The 26,941-nt window shown below is 36.2% G+C and overlaps 1 protein-coding gene and 1 long non-coding RNA gene across 5 annotated transcripts in view; one reads left to right on the forward strand and one right to left on the reverse strand.

Moving 5' to 3' along the window:
* LOC124170744 (nipped-B-like protein) overlaps window positions 1-26,941 on the forward strand; it is a 155,857-nt gene that overhangs the window by 97,847 nt on the left and 31,069 nt on the right. For 3 of the 4 annotated variants that reach the window (XM_046549670.1, XM_046549667.1, XM_046549668.1), the window contains exons 6-9: window positions 1,751-1,893; window positions 2,779-2,998; window positions 3,256-3,306; window positions 10,374-10,538. In XM_046549670.1, the coding sequence (XP_046405626.1) occupies window positions 1,751-1,893; window positions 2,779-2,998; window positions 3,256-3,306; window positions 10,374-10,538 (579 nt within the window). The remainder of the gene's footprint in view (window positions 1-1,750; window positions 1,894-2,778; window positions 2,999-3,255; window positions 3,307-10,373; window positions 10,539-26,941) is intronic. The other variant, XM_046549671.1, reaches the window with a different exon arrangement.
* Window positions 8,637-26,780, reverse strand: LOC124170746. Its single transcript, XR_006867577.1, has 4 exons — window positions 26,356-26,780; window positions 25,953-26,114; window positions 11,823-11,993; window positions 8,637-8,778 (listed from the first exon to the last, which is right to left on the reverse strand). It is a non-coding gene; the product is annotated as an uncharacterized LOC124170746 (long non-coding RNA).

Raw genomic sequence — 26,941 nt, forward strand, 5'->3', positions numbered from 1 at the left:
TAAAAAATTTTGTCAAAATGAGTGGTAAATTTAGAAGAAGCTAACTAACTCATGATGTTGTCTCAGGCAATTTCTTGCCTTCATTAATTGCAAATTTTTTAATGACCAAAATGAGCTGGACTCATTACAAAATTTGAACTTGTAAATTAGAGCGTACTATAATAGATCACTTGGCACACCCAGCTACAAGGGGGACTGAAGTGGCATCATATTCAGTGAATTTTGGTGTCGTGCACGTATGCCATAATTGTTGGAATCCTCTAACTTACAGGTTTCATGATGATGATGCGTGAATTTGGCATTTATGGGGAAAATATAACAGTCCGACTGGCAAAACACCCCTTTTTTTGGGGGGAAGGATAGACAATCTGCATGCAGTAATACGGTATAAATAAAGCTTTAATTAACCACTCTATTTATGTGGGAAACTATAGGTTCAATAGTGTCAGGCTCAACTGATTAGAAGTTTAATTTCACAAATGAAACAGTGGTTGTTTCCTTCCACAGATTTAGTTCAAGTTTTGATACATCAGTGTCAACATCAGGTACCTGTGGAAGAAACCAATTTACTGTTTGATTTTTGTGGGAAGCCATATTCTATGTATCTAAATTATGTCTTTACCTTGAGGTAATGAGTCAATGAATTCCTAGAAATACATTCATACTTATCTTAAAATATGAGGTAAAGAGCTTTGTATTCCACCATATAGGCCTTTGAAGTCATTCGCTAGGAGTGTGGTATGGTAAATCCTACAATATCTAGGTATGAGGCTTTGTTCCTCAACTAATTATTTTTATATTTTAGTAATATCCATTTTGTGATTGATGTCAGAAACTTTTTTCCCTGATTGCCTTTATCATTTGCTCCATACTTAAAAAAATCATTCTAATCCTGTGATGTAATTGTTTTATATATTAGTCTTTATCACCACGCTTTAATTTATCATTGTAAATAACTGCTATTTAACACGCTGCGTACATGGGGTATTTAAATTCCTAGGAATGCCGAGATTGGAAATATGTGCCTATTAGGGTGTAATGCCTTTGGTTTAAACATGGTTAAAAAGCTAATGTTTAGAATATAACTTTACCCAATCAAACGTTATGATGCATGAATTCATTGTGAATAACAAACAACAACTGACAACGTACTAACGAATACATATTGTACGCTTTAAAATTGTTTAGGTTGACGAGATGACGAGAATTTTCGTCATCCGTCCGGAACATTCGGGAAAAAAATGACGAGAATTCTTGCCATCCGTACACAACGTGTTAAGATTAAATCCCTATGTGGAAATTGTTTATAATATCATCACTCTTATTTCTGCCAATGAATTAAGGGGAATAGAGTTTTCTCAGAGTTAGGAATGTCTTTCTGGTATTATTTTAGGGAAGAATAATCATTTCATGAATTGGTTTTGGTTGAACTTGGAATGAACTGAATTAATTTATGGGCTTGGTTAATTGCATTGTAAATTGTGGCACCATTGTATTTTAACAGTTATAGCTTGGATGGTTTCAAAGGGGGGCTAAAGGGGTCTCTCCCTTCTCATTGGGTTATCATCTATACTCAATTATGTGGCTCCATGTAAGGTGTAACCTATGCAACATAAAGTTATTGATGAATTACCTTCTACTGGTATATTCTTAATATTTTAATGACTCCAAAACTCTTTGGAGCTTTCAAGCATATAAATATCCTCAGGTTTATATTGTACATTGAATCTAATTCAAGTTTTTATTCAAGGATCTTCCCCAGCACAAGCTAGTGTGGCGCCTGTTACTCACATAAAGGAAGAATCAAAAATCAGCCTGGGGCGGGACAAGAAGCCTTTACAAGACATTAAAATGAAGGAGCCAGTAGTCATGTTGAATAGATTAAGTGCCGAGGTTAGTATGGTCATTTACTCTATTTTTCTTCCAAATTAAATTCGATTTTAATTCATCTCTCCATTGTTATACTTATGAATAATTCAACTTGCTTAGCTGTGAAAATGTAGTTCAGGAGGTTCAATATTACTTTCTTAATTTGACTATTAATGATTTACTAAAAATGTTAGCATGCTTCAATAGCTCGTAGAATGAAGAGCAATGCATAGTTAACTGCTTCTGAGAGCTCACATGTTCTGCCCCAACACAATTCCTTTCTATGTATGCATTTGGTGTTCCTGTTAAATCCTATGCTGAAATTTTATTTGTAAATCATTGTTATTCTTTCATCATTGCCTCCTTTCTGTTTGTATGTTTTGAGCTGTTCATGAGTTCTTTAGAAATAAGGGAGTGTCAATTAATAGAACCATGGAGGAGCTCATTGTGTTGCTATCTCTCTTTCACGTCTTTGGATTTTAATTCAATCTGGAAGGTTACACCCTCCATCTCTTTTATGTCATCGCATTTTAACATCAGCCTGCATTATTATTGGGTCAACATTTCTGATATCTTGGAGGTAAACCTATTGAGTTGGGATTTGATTATCTACCTCTCATTATATAAACATGAATTGACTGATACTGTGCTCTTAATGTTTTAACATCCTATCCTTGGGTATCAAAGGTTCTAAGGTTTTTATTTCGTGATTATGCAGTTTGAAGTAGAAGTTTAAGCTGTAATTTCTGCCATTATTCTTGAAAGTCTTTCGGTGCTACATTTCAATAATTTTAATTGGTTGTACATTTTATTGAACAGGTATTAATGCTGTTGAACACTGTAATGTTCCCCCTTTGTCAATATTATTTTTTACTGTTTATTACCATAGTTTTCCATTTAATTTTCCAGGATCAAGCTCTTATGCAGAGAAGCATAAAAGCGTTTGCCGAAAAATCACCAACATTAGCATGCAAGCTAGGTTTGACAGGGAATCATAAAATCACTCGAAGCATGGACACCCCTAAATACAAGGAGATGGATTCAGAGTCAGAAAGTGATGAGGAACCTAAGAATCAGCCTAAGTATTTCAAAGCAAGAGAGAAGGAAAGAGAAATACAGAGGAAAAAAGGTAAATTGTTTTATTCTTCTCTAAATATAATATTTAATATGTTAGTGGATAAAATTTAATGTTATATTCTTACATTATTGTCACTAAGCTGTTGAGATGACCCTATAACAATCAAATGCTGCTAGCCATTTCTAATTAAACTATAAATACAAGCATGTATTGAGGAAAGATCAATTTGAAAGCTTCATTTGTTAATTATTGCTCTTGAAACAACAGTAACTATAGTGATGATTGGTATTTTGTATTTTTTGCTGGAGGTTGCCTGAATGCAACCAAACAGGAGGAAGGCATCAGCATTAAAGTCAAAGGTAAAATTCATTTCGTGTTTTATGATACTGGTATAAATAGATGTTATTATTGCTGCCATGCCTTGTTTACCGCCAGAGATATTTTCCATGTCTGTCTCTTCAAATTTGCATGTAATAAGAGCTGATGAGCAGTTATGGAGAAGTAAGAAATACCCACATTACATGCAGATATGGGTAAATTTAATTAATGCCAAGAAAACTTTTATAAGGGTTATAGTAATTAACATTCTGGAAACTCCCATGAAGATGTCCTATTTACTATGTGCTGGGACTTGGAGCTTATGGCTACTTTGAAGTCAGAAGTCCGATTACAATGGAGAAGTATCTGTTTTGACTTTTGATTTCTTTATTAACCCTTTCGAGACGGTGAAGTTCTCATCTTAGCGTTACTGCTGTACTGAGCCCCGAGAGATTCTTCTGTCCTCTCCGTACGGAGCATTTTTGCTGGACATTCGTGAATTAGGGTGCCGCGGATGATCACACTCTCACCACCAACCTTTTTCAACCCTTCCTAGTGGGGACTCCACTTTATCATGGACTCCGAGGGTAGTTGGGCTCCCTCCTTTCGGGTTTACAACCCTACCCTCGGCATTGGTTCGCGGTCAATCATGCTTTGTTTATATGAATTAGCTATATGGATAATTGTTGTTTGAACGTAAATTGCAGACTTTGAATTGAATTCCTCGTTTTATTCTGAGAATTGTCAAATTTTGAACGAAGCTCTACCGTCAATATTAATGCATTTAATGCAGCAACAATTTCCATGTTGATATTTGTACTGAAATCGAGATATAAGTTAATATTTATCGTAGAATTCTGTTTAAAAATTGTAAATACTGCTCAAAAGACAAATAATTCAATTCTTAATATATATTTTTTGAGAAAGGAGCAAATATTTATTTCGCAAAATGACTGGATAAACAATTGTCTGACCGTGGTCTCTTACTGCTAAGAGGGGTAATATAAGAGGAGGGGTTGGGGTACCTGCTCCTGAATTTTGAGGGTACGGCCTAAGCCCTGCAGTGTTGGGTCGCGAAACAAAGACATCGCACGTCCGTGGCGATCATAAAAAGGGGGAGAGCTAGGAAACGTATATATTTGGCATGCCTTCACCTGTGTAGGAAAATCTTAAGTAGGGAAAATGTTAATGCTCTCAGTGACTTACTCTGTATTTGCTTATTGTATTCAACGTCAGAGAACCTGCTGTCTGCTATTTGAAGCATCTAAACCTGGAGATGATAACCTAAATTTATGGAGAAATAATCTGCATGAGTTAATAATATCATGATAATATGATAATAACTCAAGATATTCTCGAAGAATGGTCAATAATTTGCTGCATTTGTTCCCTGTCTAACTTAAACTCAGTCGATAATGACTACCTCAACCGTTAGAGGGGGTGGGTTAACAGTATAAATTGGCCCATTATTAATCCTAAAGATTCTCCCATTAAAGTACCAGTCTTGCAAAAGAAACAAGCGTTAAACGAGGCATAGCATATATTGATTGCCGTTTCTTTTGCTTTATGCTGAATTAGTTGTAATGTATGCTATTAAGTGTAACACATTAGCATCTATATCATGCTGCATAGGGTATGCAATATGTTTATGCTCATATTATATTTCATATTTATTTTTAAAAGCTTTTTCTATCTCTCTTCCTTATGATTTTGGGGACGTAGGAAATTTTATATTGATTAAATTGCAATATGGCTGTATTTGTGCCAATTTGTACGTTCAACTTAAGTCTCTGTGCATGAAATTGAATTGTACTTTGCATTTTATAGCTTTGCTTCATTGTTACAAGTTTTGCATTTGGTTTTTGTGACCTGCAATATATGTCTAAGTTAAAAAATTTTCTTATAATATTAGTTATTGTATATCAGTACTCTTGTAAAGTGCACTTAAAATTATTTGTCTAGTACCCTGAAATATATTGGTGATAATTTAATGTAATAACAGTAAAACATTCCTTATTTCTTGGTTTTTTAAATCATCTTTTTAACTATCTTCTGAAAAGTAAGGTGAACAATTTGTGTCCTTGGCATGTTCTATTTGCGTGCAATTTTACAGCTTAAAGTGCTATTACATGTTTGTGTTTTATTGTTAGGATATCAAATGAAGCAAATTTTGTCCATTGTGTAGGAATATGCAGTATTTGAAATAATGTACCTTTCAGTGCCTCAATGTGTTGATGACTTACGGCTATTAAGAAAGAACTTATCACCACTCTCTTAATCGAAGTCCCATGACTACCAAGCTCAAGCCTACGTCCCATCTATCTCCTGTGTGATCTGAGATACATTCTGTTTGCCATTATGTATGAATGGTACAGGGCAGTAAAAAAATGAACCACTGGATCCTGGACTAAGGGTGTCAATTTTGAAAGCTCAGCTGGCTATCCCTGTTTACAGAACTGCATACCCACCCTTTGTATTTAGGGGGCTCACTCCCAAGTATATACTCACATTTGCTGAGAAAGGGGTTGTTGGAGGGTTAGAATAATGCCCTTTACAAGAGAGATTGTTGGGAAGATTTTCATAGTGGAGAGGTCTGTGAGAATAAGGTGGCATTGGGAATATCTCGGTAAAGTGAGCACTTTTTCATTCAGAAATCATCCCAAACAATTCATCACCATTTATGTATTAAAAATGATTATGATCTCGAGTCTACCATTGAAATAAATTAATTGAATTCAGGTTTTTGTAAATAATGAAGAAATGTGAGCATGATATTGCAATACTCGAATCAACAGGAATGCATTAGTAATATCAACGGAGTGGGCGAAGTGTGGAGGATGATTACTCCCACAGTTTAACAGCCTACGACGAAGTTGCATGAGCTAGATACTGGCAATAACATGAAGGTGTATGGAAATAAACAATATTTAATTGATAGTCGTCAAAACAGTAACTGGTGTAAATACTGGGCTATTAGGAATATGTCAATTAGTTGAGGGTTGTAAGTTATAGATCAGCTGTAAAATTTTCAAAATTTTGGTCTCAGAACTAAAAGTTTGTTAACCCCTCAAGCGCGGCGGGCATTTAATTAAATCCCATCTCAGCGGCCGGATGAGATTTAAATGACTTCGCCTTTTTGGCATACTATCATTCAATAATTTATATTTTTCATAATATACGATCAGTATCATTGAAATTTTTATTAAACTTGCGTAATATAATGCGCTACTATATAATAATTTTTCGAGCGATTTGAAAAAATATTTATTGTTTTATGTATTTCCTTTTATGAACTAATGAATAAATTTTCAATTTCGAAAGATTTTAATTTGGTTTCGAACAAGCTACGATATCTCTAACATTCCATGCATTAAAAAAATACAATTACATGATGTAATTTAGTTATTTTGGGTTGAAAATGTCATAACAGATTGGATACTTTCTATAGGATCGCTCGTTTCGCCTACTTGAAAATTTACCACTCCGCCCACTTCTCTGACTTTGTTCCATTATTACCGTATCATTTCATTTAGGTAATCACGTGCTAATGTTTCAAACGTCAATATGTGAATATTCAAATGATTTACCTTAGAAAATCTGCCTTGTGTGACATGATTTGAAGCAACCCAAACATTATCCCACTCCACATTTTTCACACCAGTACACGCAGTCTCTTCATTTCCCATATTAGGCACAAACTGCACACCTCCTTTGAGACTGTGATTTCTTCCCAGCAGCTGGAATTGTCCTTAGCAAATGTATATTGTGAGTCTTGATACCAAATTGTGTAAGGAATGACGGCTATGTCCAAACAGTCCGTATGAAGTTGGATATTTCAAAAATATTACCTCGACCAATGGCACGCGAAATGATAAGTCAATTTTTTATACGTGTTTTTCCTGTGAATAACATATGAATTTAGGACTGCGGCATTCAATAGTCTCCTAAATAACTTCATACACCACTTGCAATGGCATTTTCTTTCCATTAGGTTCGAATGCAATAACGGATCCTTGAAATTCACCCCACCAATGAATTTATTATAACCTAACACACAAACAGACTTCCGAGTCTCTATTTTGCCTTTCAATACTATTCCCATTTCGTAGGATCCCCAATTATAAAAAAATACCACTCACAGGAAGTACACCCGATGAGAATTTCAACACACTGCCTAAAAGAACACCACACAGCATGAATGACTCTAGTGGACTGAAGCTCGTGGTTTAGAAGCTCCCTCAAGAGACGAGAAATTATCTCGAAGGGGCCCTGGTATATGCTGACTGTTTAGATGGAATCTTATCGTCGTTGATTACTGTCCAGAAAAAAATATAAAAAATAAATGCAGAGCGAAGCACATGGCCCCTTCGCCTAGGACGCTAAGGACTAACGAGGCGGGCCAAACACACTTGGGGGCTCGGGGCTCGACGTGACGACAAACAAGGAGAAGACAGAGAGAAGGCATTCAGCTTAGAAGATACCATATCTCAAGCTAAAGTAGGTGACCCTTCTTGACGTCTCTCAAGCAGAATAGGCGGATTTTTTTCATGATAGAACAGTTGAAGGAAGGCGTTGAGTTTTTGGACCGAAGTCGTCAACACGCTGGTTTAAAACGGAATTTTATCGAAGCATTTTAAAAACATCTTGATGGCATAAAGCCGTGATGAATATTTAAATTGGAGAGTAAAAACATTTCTTCAAATGATAGAGTAATTAGTTATAATTTAACATGCAATATCTGGCGGAGAAAAAATATTATATACAGTAGGTCAGGAAGCGTACTGGGTACGCATGACGGCGGCATACGAAATTTAAAGGGCGCGTACTGGGTACGCATGACGGCGTTGAGGGGTTAATGAGTCAGCCATCCATCAAAATGGAACTATATTATTGAATATGTTTGGGGAGCCTAAAATTTTTTCAGCATCGGAAATAGTTGCTGCGTAAGGGACATTGGTTAAAAGTTAGAATCGATTATAAAACAAAAATAAGTATGGAAACTTATTTGAAAAAAATCCTGTTATGCCCATTCAAATACATTCAATAAATGCTTCATGAAATAATTGATGAAATTAGTCGTATCAAGGTGGCAATGCACTGTTGACTCAGTGGAAGTACTCTTTGCATCATGAGGTTATCTCAATGAGGTTATCTATGTATCTACCACAGTTTTCAACATATAATGTATGTACTTGATACCAACTTTATATTGCTTTATATGATGCACAGTAACTCAAGTCTGTTGCTCTCAACAAATTTTCTATCGAGACCTCCATAGAGTTGTATAAATCAACTGAATAGTTGCATACAACTTGATTTCAGCGGGAAATAAATGTCATCAAATGATCTGCCGCTCAATTCACAATGATATCATTTTGCTGGTAGGTTTACCTGTCATCTTGTCTGCTTCCATGAATTTCCTTGGGATTTTCCTTCCACACTCGTCGTCTTCTCTGTGACTCACTTGGTGCTTGTGACTGCTGAAAGTTGAGCTGCCAGACTCACCGTCTTTCCTATGTATGAAAATAAATGACTGTCATCAGTTGTAACCATGGTCGGTTTCTTATTCAAATTTCTTTAGGGAAATAACAAAGTTTTACATTCACATGGGCACATTAACTGACAGAGCACAGCTGAAAAAATCACTTAAATCTCTCAAGATTTAATTAACTCTTTACAAAGATTATTATCGCTCTGAGATTGGCATATCTATGTTTTGAAGATGTGCCCGCAGCATTTATATTTTAGGAAAACCATTTTGCAATCACTCTACAGCCAAATTCATGCTTTTAATACTATTCCATGTAAATCCAATAGATCGAATGTTGAAACAGAAAAAAAAACTTTTCAGGTTTGGCACACACAACTCGTAGAGCCCTAGCAGGCATAGTTTTAAGTTGCTTACAGCTTGTTGAGGATGGAGTTGGACATTATAGGGCTGGAGAGCCAATTGAAACATCCAGAGGCTGAGCCCCATCAGATAGAATTCGATAAGGCCACTTTCTAAATGACTCCCATGAGGGTTCATGAATTTTTGGAAACTAATTATATATTGTTACTTCAGGAAAACAAAAGCCGACAGTGTCCAAAAAATCTCACTGCTAGTTGAAAATTTTACTCTCTTGAGATAAAGCAAAAGTGAATCACTTTCTCACCAGTTAAACCAGAAATTAATGTTTCCCTTATATGAATGTGATGTGACGGCAGTTCTTGTAAAAGTAGACGATTCAGAAGGTTCTTTCTTTAACAGTCGATGCTAAAGCGAAAAACTTTATAGAGGGTAACTTGACTAAAACTTAAGAGTGCGAGGGTATTAGCAGTTATATGTTTATGAAGCATTAATTTTTGTTTGGCTACAATGTTCCACCCTCACTTGATGTTCTGCTATGAAGGTTGAATGCTTGCTATCATAGTTTCTACAGGTGATGTTTTGTGAATGAGGGTGAAAGAATTCTTTTACAGGAATATTAGTCACAGGAAGATGTGTTCACTGTGCCTTTTAGTGGAAAATGATGTTTTGATCAGTCATTCACGTTTACATTCATCCTTCTGGCAACATAGCACTCCTATTCTTCAGAATGAAATGTGGCTGTGACACTTAACACATTATTTGACCACTCTCTATTTGATGGAGTGAGGAGGGAAGGATCCATTTTACTGGAATTTGAAAATAAAGAATAGTTGTTGGCACAAAATTGTGTGAAGAAATTTATTTAGTGAGGGAATTTGCGATTTTATTTTGAGCCATGGAATAAGATATAAGACCCCTTCATTATGGTCTCGATACCATTCATGAGTGAGCAGATTTGAAATTGTAATTAATATCTATTATTCAACTTTCAAGACAGTTATTCCATCACACTTGAAGCCATCCTGAACAGTTTTTGAGCTGAAATTTGAAGTTCATTGAATTTTTGTTTCCTTTGCATTAGTGCAATGAATATCCACCCTATAATACCATGTACTTAGTGACTTAATGTTTGAAAAAAATATTTGTAAGCAATGTTATTCAATACTATAGCTTTATTTCATTTTAAGAGCTAATTTATGCAAGTAGTCTATGTTCATCCATTTCATCTTTTCGTACTCTCTTTCATTTTGTTCATAGATAAGGAAGACCGAAAAAAGCGGAGACCATCAGAAGATGATGACGAGTATGTACCAGACAATTCAACACCCACGGGTGGATCCCTTCCTGACCGAGGCAAGAAGCGGAAAAGAGGCTTCCCCCACCAAAGAACTGAGGACTGCGAAGAGGTGTCAAACAATGATGGTATGTGTCTTTAATGTCTACTCTCTTAAGCTAGTAATAGCATGAGCCATTGCAATGGTGGACCTAAACCACAAGTCAATATTTTATAATACTTTAACCTGAATTTGATTGATCGAATTCAAGTATAACTGTCGTCATCAAATTGCAATGAACCTAGAGGGAACCTGAAGAATGAAGAAGCCCTCATCATAGCACAAATGAAAACTAGGCAGTTATATCTTGATATTTTAATGCATCTTATAAAGGTAACAATCGAAATTGCTTTCTAGCAATTAAAGCACTTTAGTTATTCTAATGATAAATATCGGCAGCATCATTAGTTCATTAGTAAATTTTAAGCTTATATTGCTATAGTTTAAAGTCATTAGGAGATTTTTTGACTGATTATATTTGCAGAATGTATTTCCAATGGGGTTGTGGGGTTTCGTAAGTACGTTGCAGAGAAGCATGTTTATTTGAACAAAGTCTGCATTTTTTCAAAATGTTGGACCTGCAGTGGAAACCCCTTGTAATGAGTTTGCAATATAGCTACTAGCTCCTCAAATTAGAGCGAGATAGCCAAATAATCCTTAAAAACCCTATGATTTATATTTTTAAAAATTGTTTTTGAGAGAATGGCACTATTCCTCACCTGCAGCATTCATAATTATGACAGGCTGACTTTGTGATCACATGCTCCATCTTTGGCATCAAATTCTATTAAAACTGCATTTTTTCTGCCCACTTCAACAGTTCGTTACAAATATTAACTAAATGCGCGTATTCTCTATTTGCTCTTAATTTAATCAACTTCTTGTGTATGTATTTCATTGTTCTTTTGTTATCTCCGTGCACCTCGTGTCAGGTTCAAAATTTGTTCAGTACAATTGCTAACAATCCGGCATCAAGACAAGGAAATGTGAGTCCTTAGATTTAAAAACCAATGTACCAGTTATTGCTGACTGTGAAAGTGGTATTCCGAGAATGAAATTGCGAGGCGATTTGGAATTACTTTGTCAAAGTTATTCACCCTTTTGAAGATAAAGGAACAAATTCTTGCGGCAGTGCTTCAAGAAGGACATACAAGCCCCAGAAACACTTGCGGCCTGGAGAGCGTCCATACCTGGAAATGACCTTCTTCTCATGGTTTTGCAAACAAAAAGCAATGGGGAATCCGACCACTTCATGATGAAGGCAAAAGTAAAATGTTTGACTGGGAGGATTGCTATCGATAATTTTAAAAGCTCTGATGGATTGTTTGCTCTGATAAGCTCTGATGGAAAAACAGGAAGGGAATGCATATACCTTTATAACATCCGGGTAATCTAGTGTTGATGGAAGTGCTGTGGAAGGCTGGGCTCCTGTCCTTATAACGTATTTGGATAATTACTGCTCCTGTGATATTTACTATGCCTATGTGACAGGCTTATTTTTTAAATTTCTCTCGTACAAAACTCTTGTCACACCAGTGGGCCCCTGCAAAGAAGGGAAGAAAAGTAATGTTCATTTGACAGTTCTTTTATATGTGAATATGGATGGTTAAAAAAAAATTGAAGTTATTCAAAGTGGGTAAAAATCCAAAAGGGTGTAACATCACGCCCATGGGCTTATGAAACTAACAATACTGCATGTATGATGACTGCTTTATTCACACAGAGGCTACAAGCATTTGACTCTAGAATTGGTGGAAAAGATAAAAAAGTATTGTTGTTCACCCACCGGTACAAGCTCCACCAATATCCACCAATACGGCTGAGGAACGTGGAAATTTTGTCATTACCCAACGTGTGCTCTCAAAACCATTAGACCAAGCCATCGTTAAGTTGCTCAAAAAAATTTCTGTAGTTTACTCGTGAGGAGAGCAATGGGCTCATAGAGATATCAGAGAAGTGCAGGGGAAAATGATGAACCTGATGGTAGGGTAACCATTCGAGAATATTTTGGCCCTTGTGACTTTGAAGCTTGTGTGGTCATTGATAAATGTGCATCAAGTATTGAGGGCGGAGTGAGTTTATTGCTGCTTGGTCAATGAAGAAAATTCCAGAAGTAGTTCCAAAGTAGAGAAGGAAATGGTGTCTATGCCTTCAGTGGTTGAGGTGCAATATGCTATTAAGATAATAACTAATGTTTACCAGGCTAGTAATACATTCAATGGTTTTCGGCTCAACTTTGTGGTAATTAATACACGAAAATGAAAAGGAGACTTCTTTGCTTTCCTCAGATTTATTTCGTCTGTACGACATGTTTCGACCATAGAGGTCATTATCAAGTACAAAGATTTTGAATTTTAAGCAAACATATATACTCTTGAAGGGATTGGGGGAAGGAGTGGGTGTCAGGAGGGTGGGAAGGTACTGGGTTGGAAACCCCAAGTGGGGATTGTATTGAGAAAACAACCGTTGGAGGACGGTGCTGGTGAGACTGAGGGAGGGGGGGGGTTTGTTGACTCGAAAGGGTTTTCCCGTGGGTCGGGGTTAAGGAAGAGGTAGGTGATTAGAGGGTGTGGAGTGGGGCGGTTTCAGGCTAGTAATGCCTCACAGGATTAATTCTATAAAATAAATCAAGTAGGATTTCTGATTGACATGAGTGTGACCAGGAGACTGAAGGAGACGAACTTGATTTCCTTTTTGTCACTTTATGAATCCGTGATCGTAAATTTGTCTTTGATGATTTTATTAATAATGGCAATAATTTTGCAGGATATTTTTATGTTTGTCAAGGCAGTTGTGCATTTAGAGTCATTTCCATTGTTAAGCTCATCGATCATTTATCGATGGAGAAGTAACCAAGTCATTTAATATGATTTCCTGGTTTGAACTTGTTTGAGTTACATTAAGTCTCTGCTTAACAATGGGGTTAAGGACCAAAAAATCCATCGTTTAGCGATTTCGTCATTTATTGGGACCCTAGGTTTGGGTTAGGTATTAACGGCAGGCAACCTTCATGATACATGTTTTTTCCATTTTCTTGTATTTACCTACAATGTTTGCAGGTTAAGATGTGTTTTCGGGGGCCATGTCACAGGTACTCCAGAATTGGGTTTGGTAAACCCTCCAAAGGGTCGCTAATTCACAACCCTTTCCTCAAATCACTCACCCTCGCTGGCCTCTCTCCTTGACTCTCTGAGCTGGGGGTTCCCTCCCAAAAACTGACTGCTCTGACTGGAATTTTAACTTTTGCAACTGCAAAATGCAACAAAAAATGATTTTTTGCATCTTATTCCCACCAATGGTATGATCAAGTAAGTCTTTGAACCGTGTTTCTGCGATAAAAATCAACGATATTCTTAACTTTGCTAATAATGTGGCTGAGGACTGCCGGAAAATGGTAACAGCACTTTTGAATGGGTAAGTTAGCAGGCTAATTGAGTGATTTTCAAGCATGATTTGGCCGTCTCGTAGGGTTTATTTCAATGCCAGGGCTTCAGTTACTTTATCGAGGAAGCTGAGTGGCAAGCGCAGATTTGAAATGAACACTCTTGGCTTCGTTGAGTGATGAATTATTGCCGATAAACTATGCATTGGTCTTTAACAGGCTTCTTAAAAGTGAGGTGCTAGGCTTCACAAAGTTCTGGGAGTGGCTTACGGTCTGTGAATGTACCCCTAACCCAGAGTATCCTCTTCTCATGTGAGGTTCCTTTTGTCTGACAAATGTTGTTATTAGCCATGACAATATGTATATGTCTATCTGCATGCATATGTTTGCAAGCGATGTGAGCTCCCGCCAAGCATAACAACGATAGTAATAGACTGTTCTAGTAACAATAGTAATAGACTGACTAGTTCAAAAACAGTTAAAAGTCATTGGGGGTATTAAGAATTTATTTATGGGTTGCATAGTACCAGTTTAAGATGATGAAGGTAAATACAGGCGGTCCTCGACTTTCGTACAATTTGCACTTTCGTACGTTCAAAATTGACACCTTTTTCTTGACTTCCGTACACTAAATTCGGACTTTCGGACGTTGGTCTGTAATTTTTTAAATTCCTGCGATGTTTACTGTGCATCCCAACATTCCATTGTTTCAAATGGCAGTATATGCGAACAATACGAACGTATACAATGAAGGGAATTGTTGGTGATTGACTCTAATCTAGGTGATTTATTTGGGAGAAAGACTGCCTGCTATAGGCTCCTTCATCAAGAGAAGAAGAAAGCCTTCATTGGAGAGATTTTTCAAAAAAGTTGACTAGACATCATCAAATAGCTTTCAATAAAACTAGTAAGATCTTCTTTCTAATTGTTTTTTTTTTTTTTTTTTTTTTTCGTTTGAGTGCTGTTTAATTCATGTACACGATGTACACCTTCAGCAACGATATTGCACGAAATATCACCAGAATTCCGTTTGTCTTTTGTCTTTTTTGAATAACATGCGAAATATACGCGATCACGAATGTCACCTGCCGAATGTCGAATTTTGGTGTAAAAATTAAAAGGTATCCAGAGTGCGGATCCAACTATTACATTTTGTTATGGTTCTTGATGTCTTTTTATTTATAGTGGACGTAATAAGTGGAATGTCAACTTAAACGTCAAGAGGAAGTTTCACTTGATAGCCAACGGAGTTCTTGTTTTTTTTACTTTTATTTACATTTTCTGCGTATTTTCGAAAGAAATTAGATGATTTGAGGAATTTTATGAACACATTATTAAAAAGTTAGTGAATTGAAATAAAATCCGTGAAAAAAAAGGTTTTAGTAAGTATATTCCGCTCTTTTGGTACGTAACCCCTAATTAGTTTGGAAGTTAATGGTTCGACTTTCGTACAAGTTTTCGGGAATGCATTGTGTGCGAAAGTCGGGACCGCCGGCAACAGAAAAGGAAGAGTAAAGCCACGCATGAAAATGAAAGAAAGGATTCATTTTTTAGTCCTACCACCACCCACACAATAGCCACTTTATCTGTAGGAAGTTGCATCATCTGCAAAAAGTCCATTCATACTCAAACCAAAACATCTGAATCTACCCATTGTTCTGCGAGCCGACTGCAGAAGTGTTTGGCAGGGGGTGAACCATGATCTACATGCACCAGAGGATTTACATTTACTTCCACGAACATGCACTACACAACATGTACACTAAATATGGCACATAAGCTATGGAGTTCATCCATATTCTAGTTATAAAGACAATATGTCTATGAAGCTGGAACAGAAGTGACTCTGACCTCATTGGAGACTGCACTGTCTAGTATTACTCTTTGCACACGATCGTTCACCTGACCTAGCAGATGACTGAGCGTAGACTTAATCCATCAGTTATCTTTCTATAAATTCAAAACAGTGTTTCATGTATTTCTATGGAGGATAATTTCATTATTTTACTGTCACGTGTGTTAATGCTGATGTTGTTAGGTTTCACGATTCTGACAAAATTGAATTCAGCTGTTTTGAAAGACGACATACACCATTTATCGAAGTAATCTTACTGCAGATGATCATTTCCCCCTTAATTTTTCATTAACCTGCAGAAGATGGAATTCCAATACTCATGTGGAACTCTGTACCCTAAAGTTTCATCCCTTTCGATTATATCATCCATTGCAGCAGCATCACTCATCTTTGTAACTACTTTTCAGAGAGATGGAAAGTATGAATTTTTGAATGGTTTTGAAGTTTTTGCCTTTAATAGTCTGACTCATTGCAATTACTTGCAGTCATAAATATTTAGAGCATCCAAGAAATCAAGTTAGTAATAGCATATAAATCCACAGTTCAGTACATTTGTCTCTCCAATGCGGGAACTGTTAAAATTTGACTTCTTAATGCATCAGTGAATGACATTCAATATTCCTTCATTGAATTTCAACTTAAATTGAATTTGTATACAATATTTTTTGAATTAAATTTGAAAATAGGATTTTTTTATTGCTGTCACAATGAAAATGTTTGCCTCTCGGCAGAAACAGCAGAAGTTATCTCTGTGGAATGATTTTTTTGTGATTATTTCATAACTTTTGGTAATGACCACAATTTACTCTTACAATTGATTTTTCAGTTACCAAGAGCTGTCGCTCTTTCAAGCTTCCACTCTGTATCAATAAACAGTGGGGTATTTACAATTTAAGCAGTAAATATTTTTATGAGTGCAAAGAGGTTTATTAAATAACTAGCAAAGTATATGGTGAAGATGCTGGTAAATACAAAATTCTTATCCTCATGGGAAGTGCAAATTAGTCGTGTTTTGCTTTTATAAGCATTTAATATAATTAACATCTGTGCATTTAAAGGATTTATAGCTGAATATTTTTGTATTATTTGGATTCATGTTAATAGTTTCAAACCTGTGTCACTTGAGGTTAGCTTGGGCCTGATGAAGATTGCTGAATAAAATAGTTGTAATTATGGAAAATTAACAAAAGTAAAATGAATATCATTGCTGTGACTATACAGGGTGGACCAAATTTTAACCCTGGATAGCTAATGCCAGTAGGAACCAAAATTACTGATAATGTTTGGGTCGGAAACGCACCATTTTTAAACAACAGAAACTGAGCCAAGCACTTCGATTGGCTGTGAGTTTCTCCTGCTGCCGGATGATATGGGCAACTCATGACTTTGAAAGTTTTGCCTGCCAGAGATTGTCTTACTTAAAACCTTTGGCCTTAGGAACCCATTAAACTGTTCATTGATTGACAGGCAGAGCTGTGGTTGTAAGTTCACACAAACAGACTTACCTTTCCCTGTCACTTTTCCAACGTGACACATAAATGTGTTGAAAAGGTCTTGCTCTTGAAAAAATCTTTATCTCACGTGATCTCCAGCAAGGAAAGCATTCAAAGTCATGAGGTGTCCTGAGCATCAGGGTAAACCGTGCGAATGATCCACAGAGAAAAAATCATCTGCCTTGACCGGGATTCGAAACCGGATCCCCCGATTTCCGGTCGAGTGCTTTAGCCAGTTAAGCTACCGAGGAGTCATTCTTCCCTGTGGATATATTCCATTCCATTCTTCCCTGTCATGAAGAATGACGCCTCGGTAGCTTAACTGGCTAAAGCACTCGAACAGAAATCGGGGGATCCAGTTTCGAATCCCGGTCAAGGCGGATGATTTTTTCTCTGTGGATCATTCGCACAATTGTGCATTGCGGGTGACTCCCGTATAAGTTATCTCCGTGGCTAGTCCTGGTATACTTTAAATTAAAATTCATCAGGGTAAACTCGCAGTGGATTGGAGTGCTTGGCTCAAAGTATTTGTAGTTCAAAAATGGTGCATTTCCAACTGAATCATCATCAGTAATTTTGGTTCCTTCTGGCATGAGCTATCCAGGGTTAACATTTCGTGACACAATTTTTCTCCATTCTGTATAGACTAAGTCTTTTCAATGCCATATGTGTTAGGGCTGTGCAAGCAATGATTTTTTAAGATCATCAAGATCAAGCAAGACTTCGAAAAATCTTGAATCTCGAGGGAGGTCAAGTAACAATTTAAATAATACCTGAATCTCCTGCTAGATTCAGGCAAGATGATTTTTATCCTCTGGAGTTCTGGTCACTTTTATTTCTCAATAAAAAAATATTTCATCCATGCCAAAATGTTGCTATTTATTACTGTAATTGTAGACAGTTTCAATATTTAGAATTTTCCATGAAAAAATATAGGGGTTTGAAATATATTTGGTTGTATCAATTGTCATCAAGAGTACAAACTACAAGTTTATGTACTTGGAATAATAATTATAGGTTATGATAAAGAAATGTATAATATCTGTATATTTGAGGAATTCTATTAATACAAAAGATTAAAAATCTCAAGGTACGATTCCACTGGGCATCTTTTCATGTAATTGATGATAAATGGGCATAGAAGTGGAATTTAATTTTGCATATTGGAAGGAAGAGTGGTTCGAGTTGAAATCTCTTTTCAATACTTCCTGAGGATGGTGAAAATGTCCACTATAGCTGAACCCTCTTGTGCAAACTAGTTCATGAAAAACAGGGTTTTAAGTGCATAAATTTATAAGTACCTTTATAGGGGACCCCACAGCCTTCAATATCCTCACTTCTCGTCACCCAAACCCCATTCTCCATCTTACTCCCCCCCCCCCCTTCAAGCACTAAGATATATAAGGAAAATCTTTAAGACTTTATTCACACTTGAAAATGTCGTTGTAACGACGAAACGCGTAGTGTAAAATAAATCTATAAGTGGAAATATTGCAATGTGTCATTTCAACAATATTACGAACTTCCACATCGTGCCTAACATCATACAAGAACACAGTTTATGTTCGGTCAAAGGGTGTGATCAAGTATTTTTTGGGAAATGTGCAAAGAAACATCATTCATAGTGTATAATTTCCTGTTTGTCCGGTGCAATATTACAGTGTACATAGATTAGTGTAGGATTATTAAGTATTGCTGACTACTTGAATCGCTCAAAGTTTGGAAAATTTGATGAATTTGACCCTCATTCAAAATATCTAAGTTTTGTCATGGGTTGCCTATTTTTGGTGGATGTAGTCAATCTTAGAAAACGCTTTCAAATAATCAGCTTAACTTTCAACAGTGGCATCATAGAATTCCATTCTATTAAACCTGGCATGCCAAAAACATGCTGATATTTGTGATGGAGGTATTTCTTCCCTGCTTAATTATATCATTTAAATGGCATCCAAAAATTCCATTTTAACTACCAGCGGTGCTGCACATGCTATTTTTGGGGCTCTGCCCCTAAGAACCTTTGTGGACAGCTGTGCCAACTAACATAATGACTTAACTGTTTAGTAAGTTGTGAAGATTTTCCACAGGAAATTGATGGAAACTCCCGGTTTTTTTAAATTTACCAAGTGAAGTATTTGGGATGGCATCATTAAATTGTCTCACAAATGTATTAGGGAATATACATTACTTGACTACACTCCATAATATCATACGGCAATGATGTCATACTACAACAGAGTATTTGCTGTAAAATTGCCAGTAAATTTTAATTTCCTCACTCTTGACTTCTTAGAAGCGGACACATTCAGTCACACCTAATTTTGTAGTGCCCTAATACCACATTCCTCCAAAATGCATCCAAGCAGTGGGATGATTTGAATCAAATATACAAACGCCATGGTCTTTCAACAAACACCCTATTTTTAAATTTGTTAGGCTGTTGGTACTCTTGATGCTGGCAATGAATTGTACATATGTATACCTAGGTACCTACCTAAAAAAATAAATGTATATAAATTCTGCAATAATAGGGCTGACTGGATTTGTATGGTTTTCTGTCAGAAGCTCCCCAGTTACAGCTCTACGTGCAAACAAGGGAGATTTATCAGGAGCTGAACCATCCACACAACAGATTTTGTTGTGTGACTTACGAAAATATGAAACTGAAAGATGAAACTGAAACATGAAATAAAAAATGAAACTGAAGTAGGTCAGTTAAACTGCATAGTAGCAGTTGCCAATGTGGTCAATATACCACTTTAAAACACAGAAACACCTGCTTTTAGAGTATTTGTCAACAAATAATGTTCAGTGGGCCAGTTTTAATTTATGAATCTGGGAAATTTATGTAAAAAAGGGTAGTGTGGTGATTTAGGGGGTAGAGCACTTGGTTGCTGATCAAAGGGTCCTGGATTCAGATCCCGGATGAAGCCTCTGCTCACTATTAGGTCCTACAGTATTCACTATTCAGTACTCACTATTCCTACAGTACATGAGTAAAAGTACATGAGGTGGCCCAAATAAAGAAATGGCCCAACTACCCTGAGTGTGTGAAATCCACATGTATATGGCACAGTCTAGGGAGGGATTAGTTTTATGCAAGATTAAAACGCTAAATTGTCAGAAAACTAGGTAGAGGCAATTATAATCAAAGTAACCTCCTGAATTATATTCCACTCATCTATATATTCACTGTGTACATTGAGACAACTACATCTCTTTAGTACTCATTGATAGGCATCATTTAGTCTTGGGATTCCAGTCATGGTGTTCGAATTGCTCTAGATGATTCCAAGCTAGAAAAAAACTTGTACTAGGTGGGCTCAATCATGTTGTTTCGAGTGCAATAAAATCTATAGTGCCCTAGATTAGTTCCCATACATAGTTTTTTTTTACTCAGAATTGCGTTGACCAATTCAAGCACATCCCAAAGGTTGCCCTTGACTTTTCCCCCAGTCCTCCCCCAATTTGATGATAAGTAATAAAGATTTATAAGACCTCGAGGGAGACTTTTAATTTCCCCTTCATCCAGGGGCGGATCCAGGAATATTTTCTGGGGGGCACAAATTCTCACAGATATTTTCATATTTGAGATTAAAAACAAAATATAACAATAACTGTGGAACACATTCTCTTCATTTTAATACGACAGTTATTAAATGATTAAGGCTCCGTAATATACTAAATAAATTGAACGTAATGACTGCCGTATTAAAAATCTTGTCTATATTTTAAGCATCTGGGGGGAGGCACATGACCCCCCCTGAATCCGCCTATGCCTTCATCCGTTGGTTTCATTTTACATGTACTTAATGCTAGATAGCAAGAAATGATTTTTTGAATTATTCAACAAGTTTTTGTCCATCAAATGCCCAGAAAAATTATCCAAAACCAAAGCCACTTTCCAATTTTGTGAACTCATTTTCCTGTCAAATTTAATCCAAATTATGTTTATGTCAACCATACTTTTTTATTGGCCCTATACTCAACTGGCCTCCAGAAAAATGGTAAATTAACTTTTAACTGTGGTTTATTTTAATCAACATTTATTTTTCTCATCACTGCTGATTAGATATTCTCTAAATGGTGCTGATTTTTATCTGGTATTTTTGGTTTAGTTAAGCATTAGTGCCAAATGATTAAAATACAACTACTAAAATAATAAAACTATTTAAAATTCATACTTTTATGACCTGTTCAACAAAGTTCAGATTTCCTAGACCTCTCTGTGCAGTATCAATGACTATTGGAGAAATCACGCGGAGAAATTGTGGAATAACCTCAAAATAACTTGACTGTGTAACTATTGCACTCCTCGACTTCCTTAGAAGAGGAAACTGTTTCTACTAAATTCGAATGATAGCAAGAAAAGGCTACTTAATCAGCATAGCCAAACTGATAGAAAATCAACAGAAAAGGTATCGAACTACAGCTCTAGTTTGAATCGATCACTGGTGTGGGTTGAATGAGGAAAAAGAAAGGAAAGTAAACTCTTGCTTCAAAGAAACATACCCAGAACTTTAACTATCAGCCACGCCAAGAAATCCTGACATTTCAATGTACCTAGTGCAAGTAAAACAATAACTTAAAGGGATCTGTTTGCCCTTTCCCATGACTAGATTGGATTTCTTCATAAAATTTACCACTTCTTAACATAATTCTATGTCAACAAGAACTGTAATATATGTGGTGAATAAGAAGTTGGTAGTGGTCCAGTATAAGCAAAATGTGGCTATGCCAGGATGTGGTATCAGAGGCACTTTCATTGATAAAACGAAAAAGGTTGGGGCATTAATCGTAATCCGTTATAACTAATGATCTGGTAAAAGTGAGACTGGTGTTAGAAAGGTTGACTGTAGTTATAATCCCATATGAGAATAACTATGCACTGTAATAGACAAAGTGCATGTATCAGAGCAAAAGTGAAGTGCTATTATTTGGGTAAATGAAATTGACCATAATACGCGTTAGTGATAATGAGGTCTCTTAGTGTTATGATGTTGATCGGTATCTATCATAATTTACTCAATCTTTCTTCTCTAATGACAAATCTGTTATACCTGCTGTTACACTCTCATTTTAGCCTAATAGAAAATTTAATTTTTTCCTTCACATGAATATTTTTTGTTATTTCTTAAATCATTATGTCTTTTTTATTTCATCTTCTTCATAGCCTTAGAGCATATAGGGATGCAGCTCATATTTATTTTTGCCTTCTAACTCAAAGTGACCACTTTGTATGGAGTATTTATTCTTTTTTATAGAGACTACCCAGTCACTTCATTACTATGTTATACGATTACTATGGTTTCTATTCCCTCACTTGGTATTTCGTTTTCCAATCTAGAATGACTGTCCATCTTCAATTTCCATGGGTTCTCTCTGTATTTGGCCAATTTCATACTGCTGGACTCTTGCCTTCTCTTTCTTATGACTGCTTTCTCTCTTTTTGTGTGCAAACGATGCTCTAGTTCCTCTTATAATTTGTGGTCAAATATTTGGGAATTATTTTATGGCCTCATGGCCATAGTTATGCTACCCTCCTAAGGTTCCTCACTCAGTGCTTCACCCCGAGGGTTGATTTGATGCTTGAAGGTGAAGCTCACCCCAGAGTATGAATTATAGCAGTGACATAACTAGGAATATGCTTTGGAGGGGGGTGGGGTGGCCTGGGGTGGCGACCCCACCCACCCCAGGCAAATTTTTCGGGAAAATTTTTGAAAAATGACATGCCTGGATGTATATTTTACATCATTTTTGGCACTAAAAATTTAACTTTAAGCAGATGCAGTTATTAAAGTTCAAAACTAGGCAATAGTTTAAATAACTTTTCTATTTCCTAGAGGCTTTTGGGGGATCTATCCCCCCATCCTGCCCCATAGTTATTCCACTGAGTTATATGATATATGAGCTACAACACCCCAAGAATTTAGGTGGGATGCCTGTGGGCTGTTTCACCTGTATTTGAACATAGGACCTTTTTCTGTGTTGGCTAGAAAACTACATTCAAAGCCATGATTCCTCTCAGTTTTGGTTTCTCTAGGTTTAAAAATCAGTGATCAGAGAAATCAGTTGATTATTTCTAGAAGGTTGGAATGGTGCTGAAATCTCATGATTATTTTCCGGTACACTTTCCCGCTAAGTTAGTCGTACGGTTTGTTGATTAATTACTAGAGAGAGGACATCAAGTATCTACATTAGCATTGCTGTAATCTTTACTTGTCCCATTCCTTAGAGAATTTTTTTATTTTTGTGTTGTGAAAAGGATCTCAAAATTCTCCTTTAAAGTAAAAACCTTTCCAAGGGCCAGTTTCAACAACAAGGATAATTGAATTAACTCAATAATATTCTCCAAAAATCGAGATATTACAACGATTGCATTTTACCAGGTGCATTAACTCAGTTTTGGGCTGTTATCTTGGTTAATACTTTTAATGACAATATTCCTCCATTAAAAGCGTATTGTCCGAGTTAATCTGAGGGTAGATGTAACATGGCACGCGTGCAGCTTCATTAGCTCTTGGAAAATACGAATGACAGCTATGAAGAATATCGACATTATAATTAGGGAACCACGTCCATTATGGGTAAATTAGCATGCAGATTATTTTAATTATGTGGTAACGTACATTTTTTACTCATCCCAAAATGACAAAGTAATCTGCAAAGGCAGTTCTTGCTCTCATTGAAGAAGACTTTGAATTTTGCTCACAAGGGCCTCCCCTCCGCCTTTTTCAATGCCGTATTTTTTATGGCATTCGGAATGCCGAACACATCTCTGAACTGGTAGTGGTTCCATTGAATGGGTTTTTGTTTGGCTGTAATTAATTAATTTTCATGCAGTACTTTCAGCAAGCGTTATATACTTTCAAAATAGCGTACCTCTCTTTGGTTGGGTCAGTTGGTGTAGTAGTTAGCATCATCTTTCTCTTTGACCGACAACTCTTTCCAAAATATGTTCTTATTCATAAATGCTACTAGCCTTTCTTTTAATTTTATCCTAATAATTTAATACAAAATCTTTCATCTTAGTCCTCTTCCTAAATTAATGCCATTGTAACAGCATCGGTTTTTGAAAACTAAGATAAAATGTCATTGGTGAAACACGATCCTCACATTACTGAGATAATAATTTCAACCGAGTTTTCGAAAACTGAGATAATAGAGAATATTATCCTTGTTGGTGAAACTGACCCTAAGAAGAATCAGACCTTATCATATTTAACACAGCTCGGGAGGACATCATATCATGAATTGTAAATTTAGGAAAATAATTAATGACAATTATGATGGTCCTGACGGTACTCTTCGTAGTAATCCTGAATAATAATGATCTTTGGAAACCAATAATCTTGTAGTGATTAATTATATCAAGTAGCTTGTAATTTAATCATCAGCAAATAATCATATAGGCATGAAATATCATTGGCCTGTATTTCCTAAAGTAATGGTAAGCCATAGATATTGGTAATTATTGGTCCAGTGTAACTTGTAATTTTTATCAAAACAAATAATAACCCCAATATGGTACTGATGCAAGAAGAGAGAAAGGATCAACTCCTGGATACATGCTTGACTTCAGTGGCAGATTGAAGAAATGTTCCCACAAACGGATTGGTTTTAATAGCATTTGTTTCAAGAATGACAAATGCCAAAAGGTAACCATCTACCTTCTATGAGATAAATCATTGCACAAGTGTGGATTGGGTTACTTGTAAATTATTGTGTTTTTGGTCTGGTAAATTGGGGTCATAGTTTATTAAGGCATATTCTCAATTCAAAATCTGAAATTATTGAGAAGAATAGCAAATAAATAACCCAGCTTCACTTTGCATTTTTTACAGCTAGATGCTAGTGTTGCGACCAAGAAATCAATAACACCATAGGCAATAATTTTGCATAAAATATGTTAACATAAAGTCATGCAACTGATTGTATGTTTTTTCACATTCAATGACAAATTTATATTATCTCACTAGCGATGAAGAAATCTCAGACAAATTCTGTCTCTTAGAAAAGGTGATATGATATCAGCAAAAGGTTGAAAGAAAAAATGCTATTAGTATTTTTTTCCACTCATTTATGTGGGAAATGCTATTAAAATATATAGTAACTGCACTGTATTTTAAAATTGCCTTACAATAACCATGTGTTTAGGTGGTATGCACTGTTAGATAGCCACTTTGCCATGGAAAATAATATTTTTTGGATCTATGTATTTTGGAAATGACCACAAACATGTAGAAGGCACTGAAAATATGGGCCGTACTTAATGGAAATGGATGATGATTCTGGTTTTACAAGTCTTGAATGCAGAGAAGCTAGTAGAATTGTAAGTTGATGAGTCTTAGAATTGGGAGTGGAGAGCTTAGGGTTCCTGCAATTGACTGATTAAAAAAATTATAAAGACCTTAGTTATAGATTAATGCATGAAGTGCAACATGGTCTTAGGTGATACATATCCAAGCAATGATTCATTATGTAACCACGGAAGCACATGGTACTGTCAGAATTCATAACTTCAAAAATATTCCGAGTATTTCCGATTCTGTTGATACAATCATACTGGCGATTGGAAATCAGAATGTACCAGTCAATGAATAATCCAGCTTGGCTTTATATAAATTGAGTCATTAGTGGAAATAACGATGCTGCTCTTTGTTAGATTTTACAAGAGCAGCTGCATTTCTCTTGGTCTTGTGTATTTCTGCATTTGTTGCTAGGCATTTTCTATAATCAGATAAATATTTCAAATAAATACGAACATAATCTTACCTTATGTGGATGAGCTGCAAATTCGTCCTGTAGAAATCGCATGGACATTTAAAGGCAAAAGTTTAAGGGTCAATTCATTTAGGTGACAGACAAGAATTTAAAGGTAGAAAATGCCCCATCACATACTCCAGCAAACTTTTCCAGAGCGATGTCCAGCGAAGCCTAAAAGTGTGAAGAAAGTTATTGATAAGTTATCAGTACAGTAAACTTTCAAAGCCTCTGCAAGGTATCGTTTAATAAAATAGCAATGGCCACATTGATTATTTTCTAGAAATAGTCACGAATAAGAGAAAATAAAACCTTGCCATTCCACAAAAACTTTCATATTTTCATCGCGCAACGTTATATTTTCTGTACTCTGCGATGTAAAAATTCTATTCAGTTAACGCCGAAATTTACTTACACCAATAAACCGTGAAAACCCGAGGTTATGCTGACAGAAAAGTCTAACCTCCCGCGGATAACCCGCGAGTGACTAAGTTTGTCGTTACTTCTTGGGTATGTGTGTCTTCATTGGACGTGATTTCTCCCCAAATACCTCAGCTGTCTTTTCTAATGAGAAGCTGAGCAAATTTTGAAGGCTTCTGTTCTGAAGGGAAGTGATTCCTGTTGCCTTCCGTGACCTCTTCAAGCTCTGGAATCAACCACTTGGTGAACAGTGAATTATGGATAACTTCGCAGACTAATTTCAATTGATTAATGATTATCGTGAAAATAAACAATTGTCTAAGGCTTTTGGGTTAACTGAATAGTTCATCCATAGCCATGACTTCTCCTAATGTTCCTCTGGGGTATCCACTAATAAGCCACTTCTCGCGCCGTATTGACAGCCACTACCACACAAGCCTACTCAGTCGCAATTTTCGGTGTGAGGACGAATGCATTTTACCCGTGTAGAAAGACATAAAAATTAAAGTAATTGAGTTTCCAATGGCATTTTAGGAAAATAAATCGCCCGGGGGTCCTTATTAAATCTCAGGCAGTTTTAC

The sequence above is a fragment of the Ischnura elegans genome, chromosome X (assembly GCF_921293095.1).
Source record: "Ischnura elegans chromosome X, ioIscEleg1.1, whole genome shotgun sequence".
Lineage (NCBI taxonomy): Eukaryota > Metazoa > Arthropoda > Insecta > Odonata > Coenagrionidae > Ischnura > Ischnura elegans.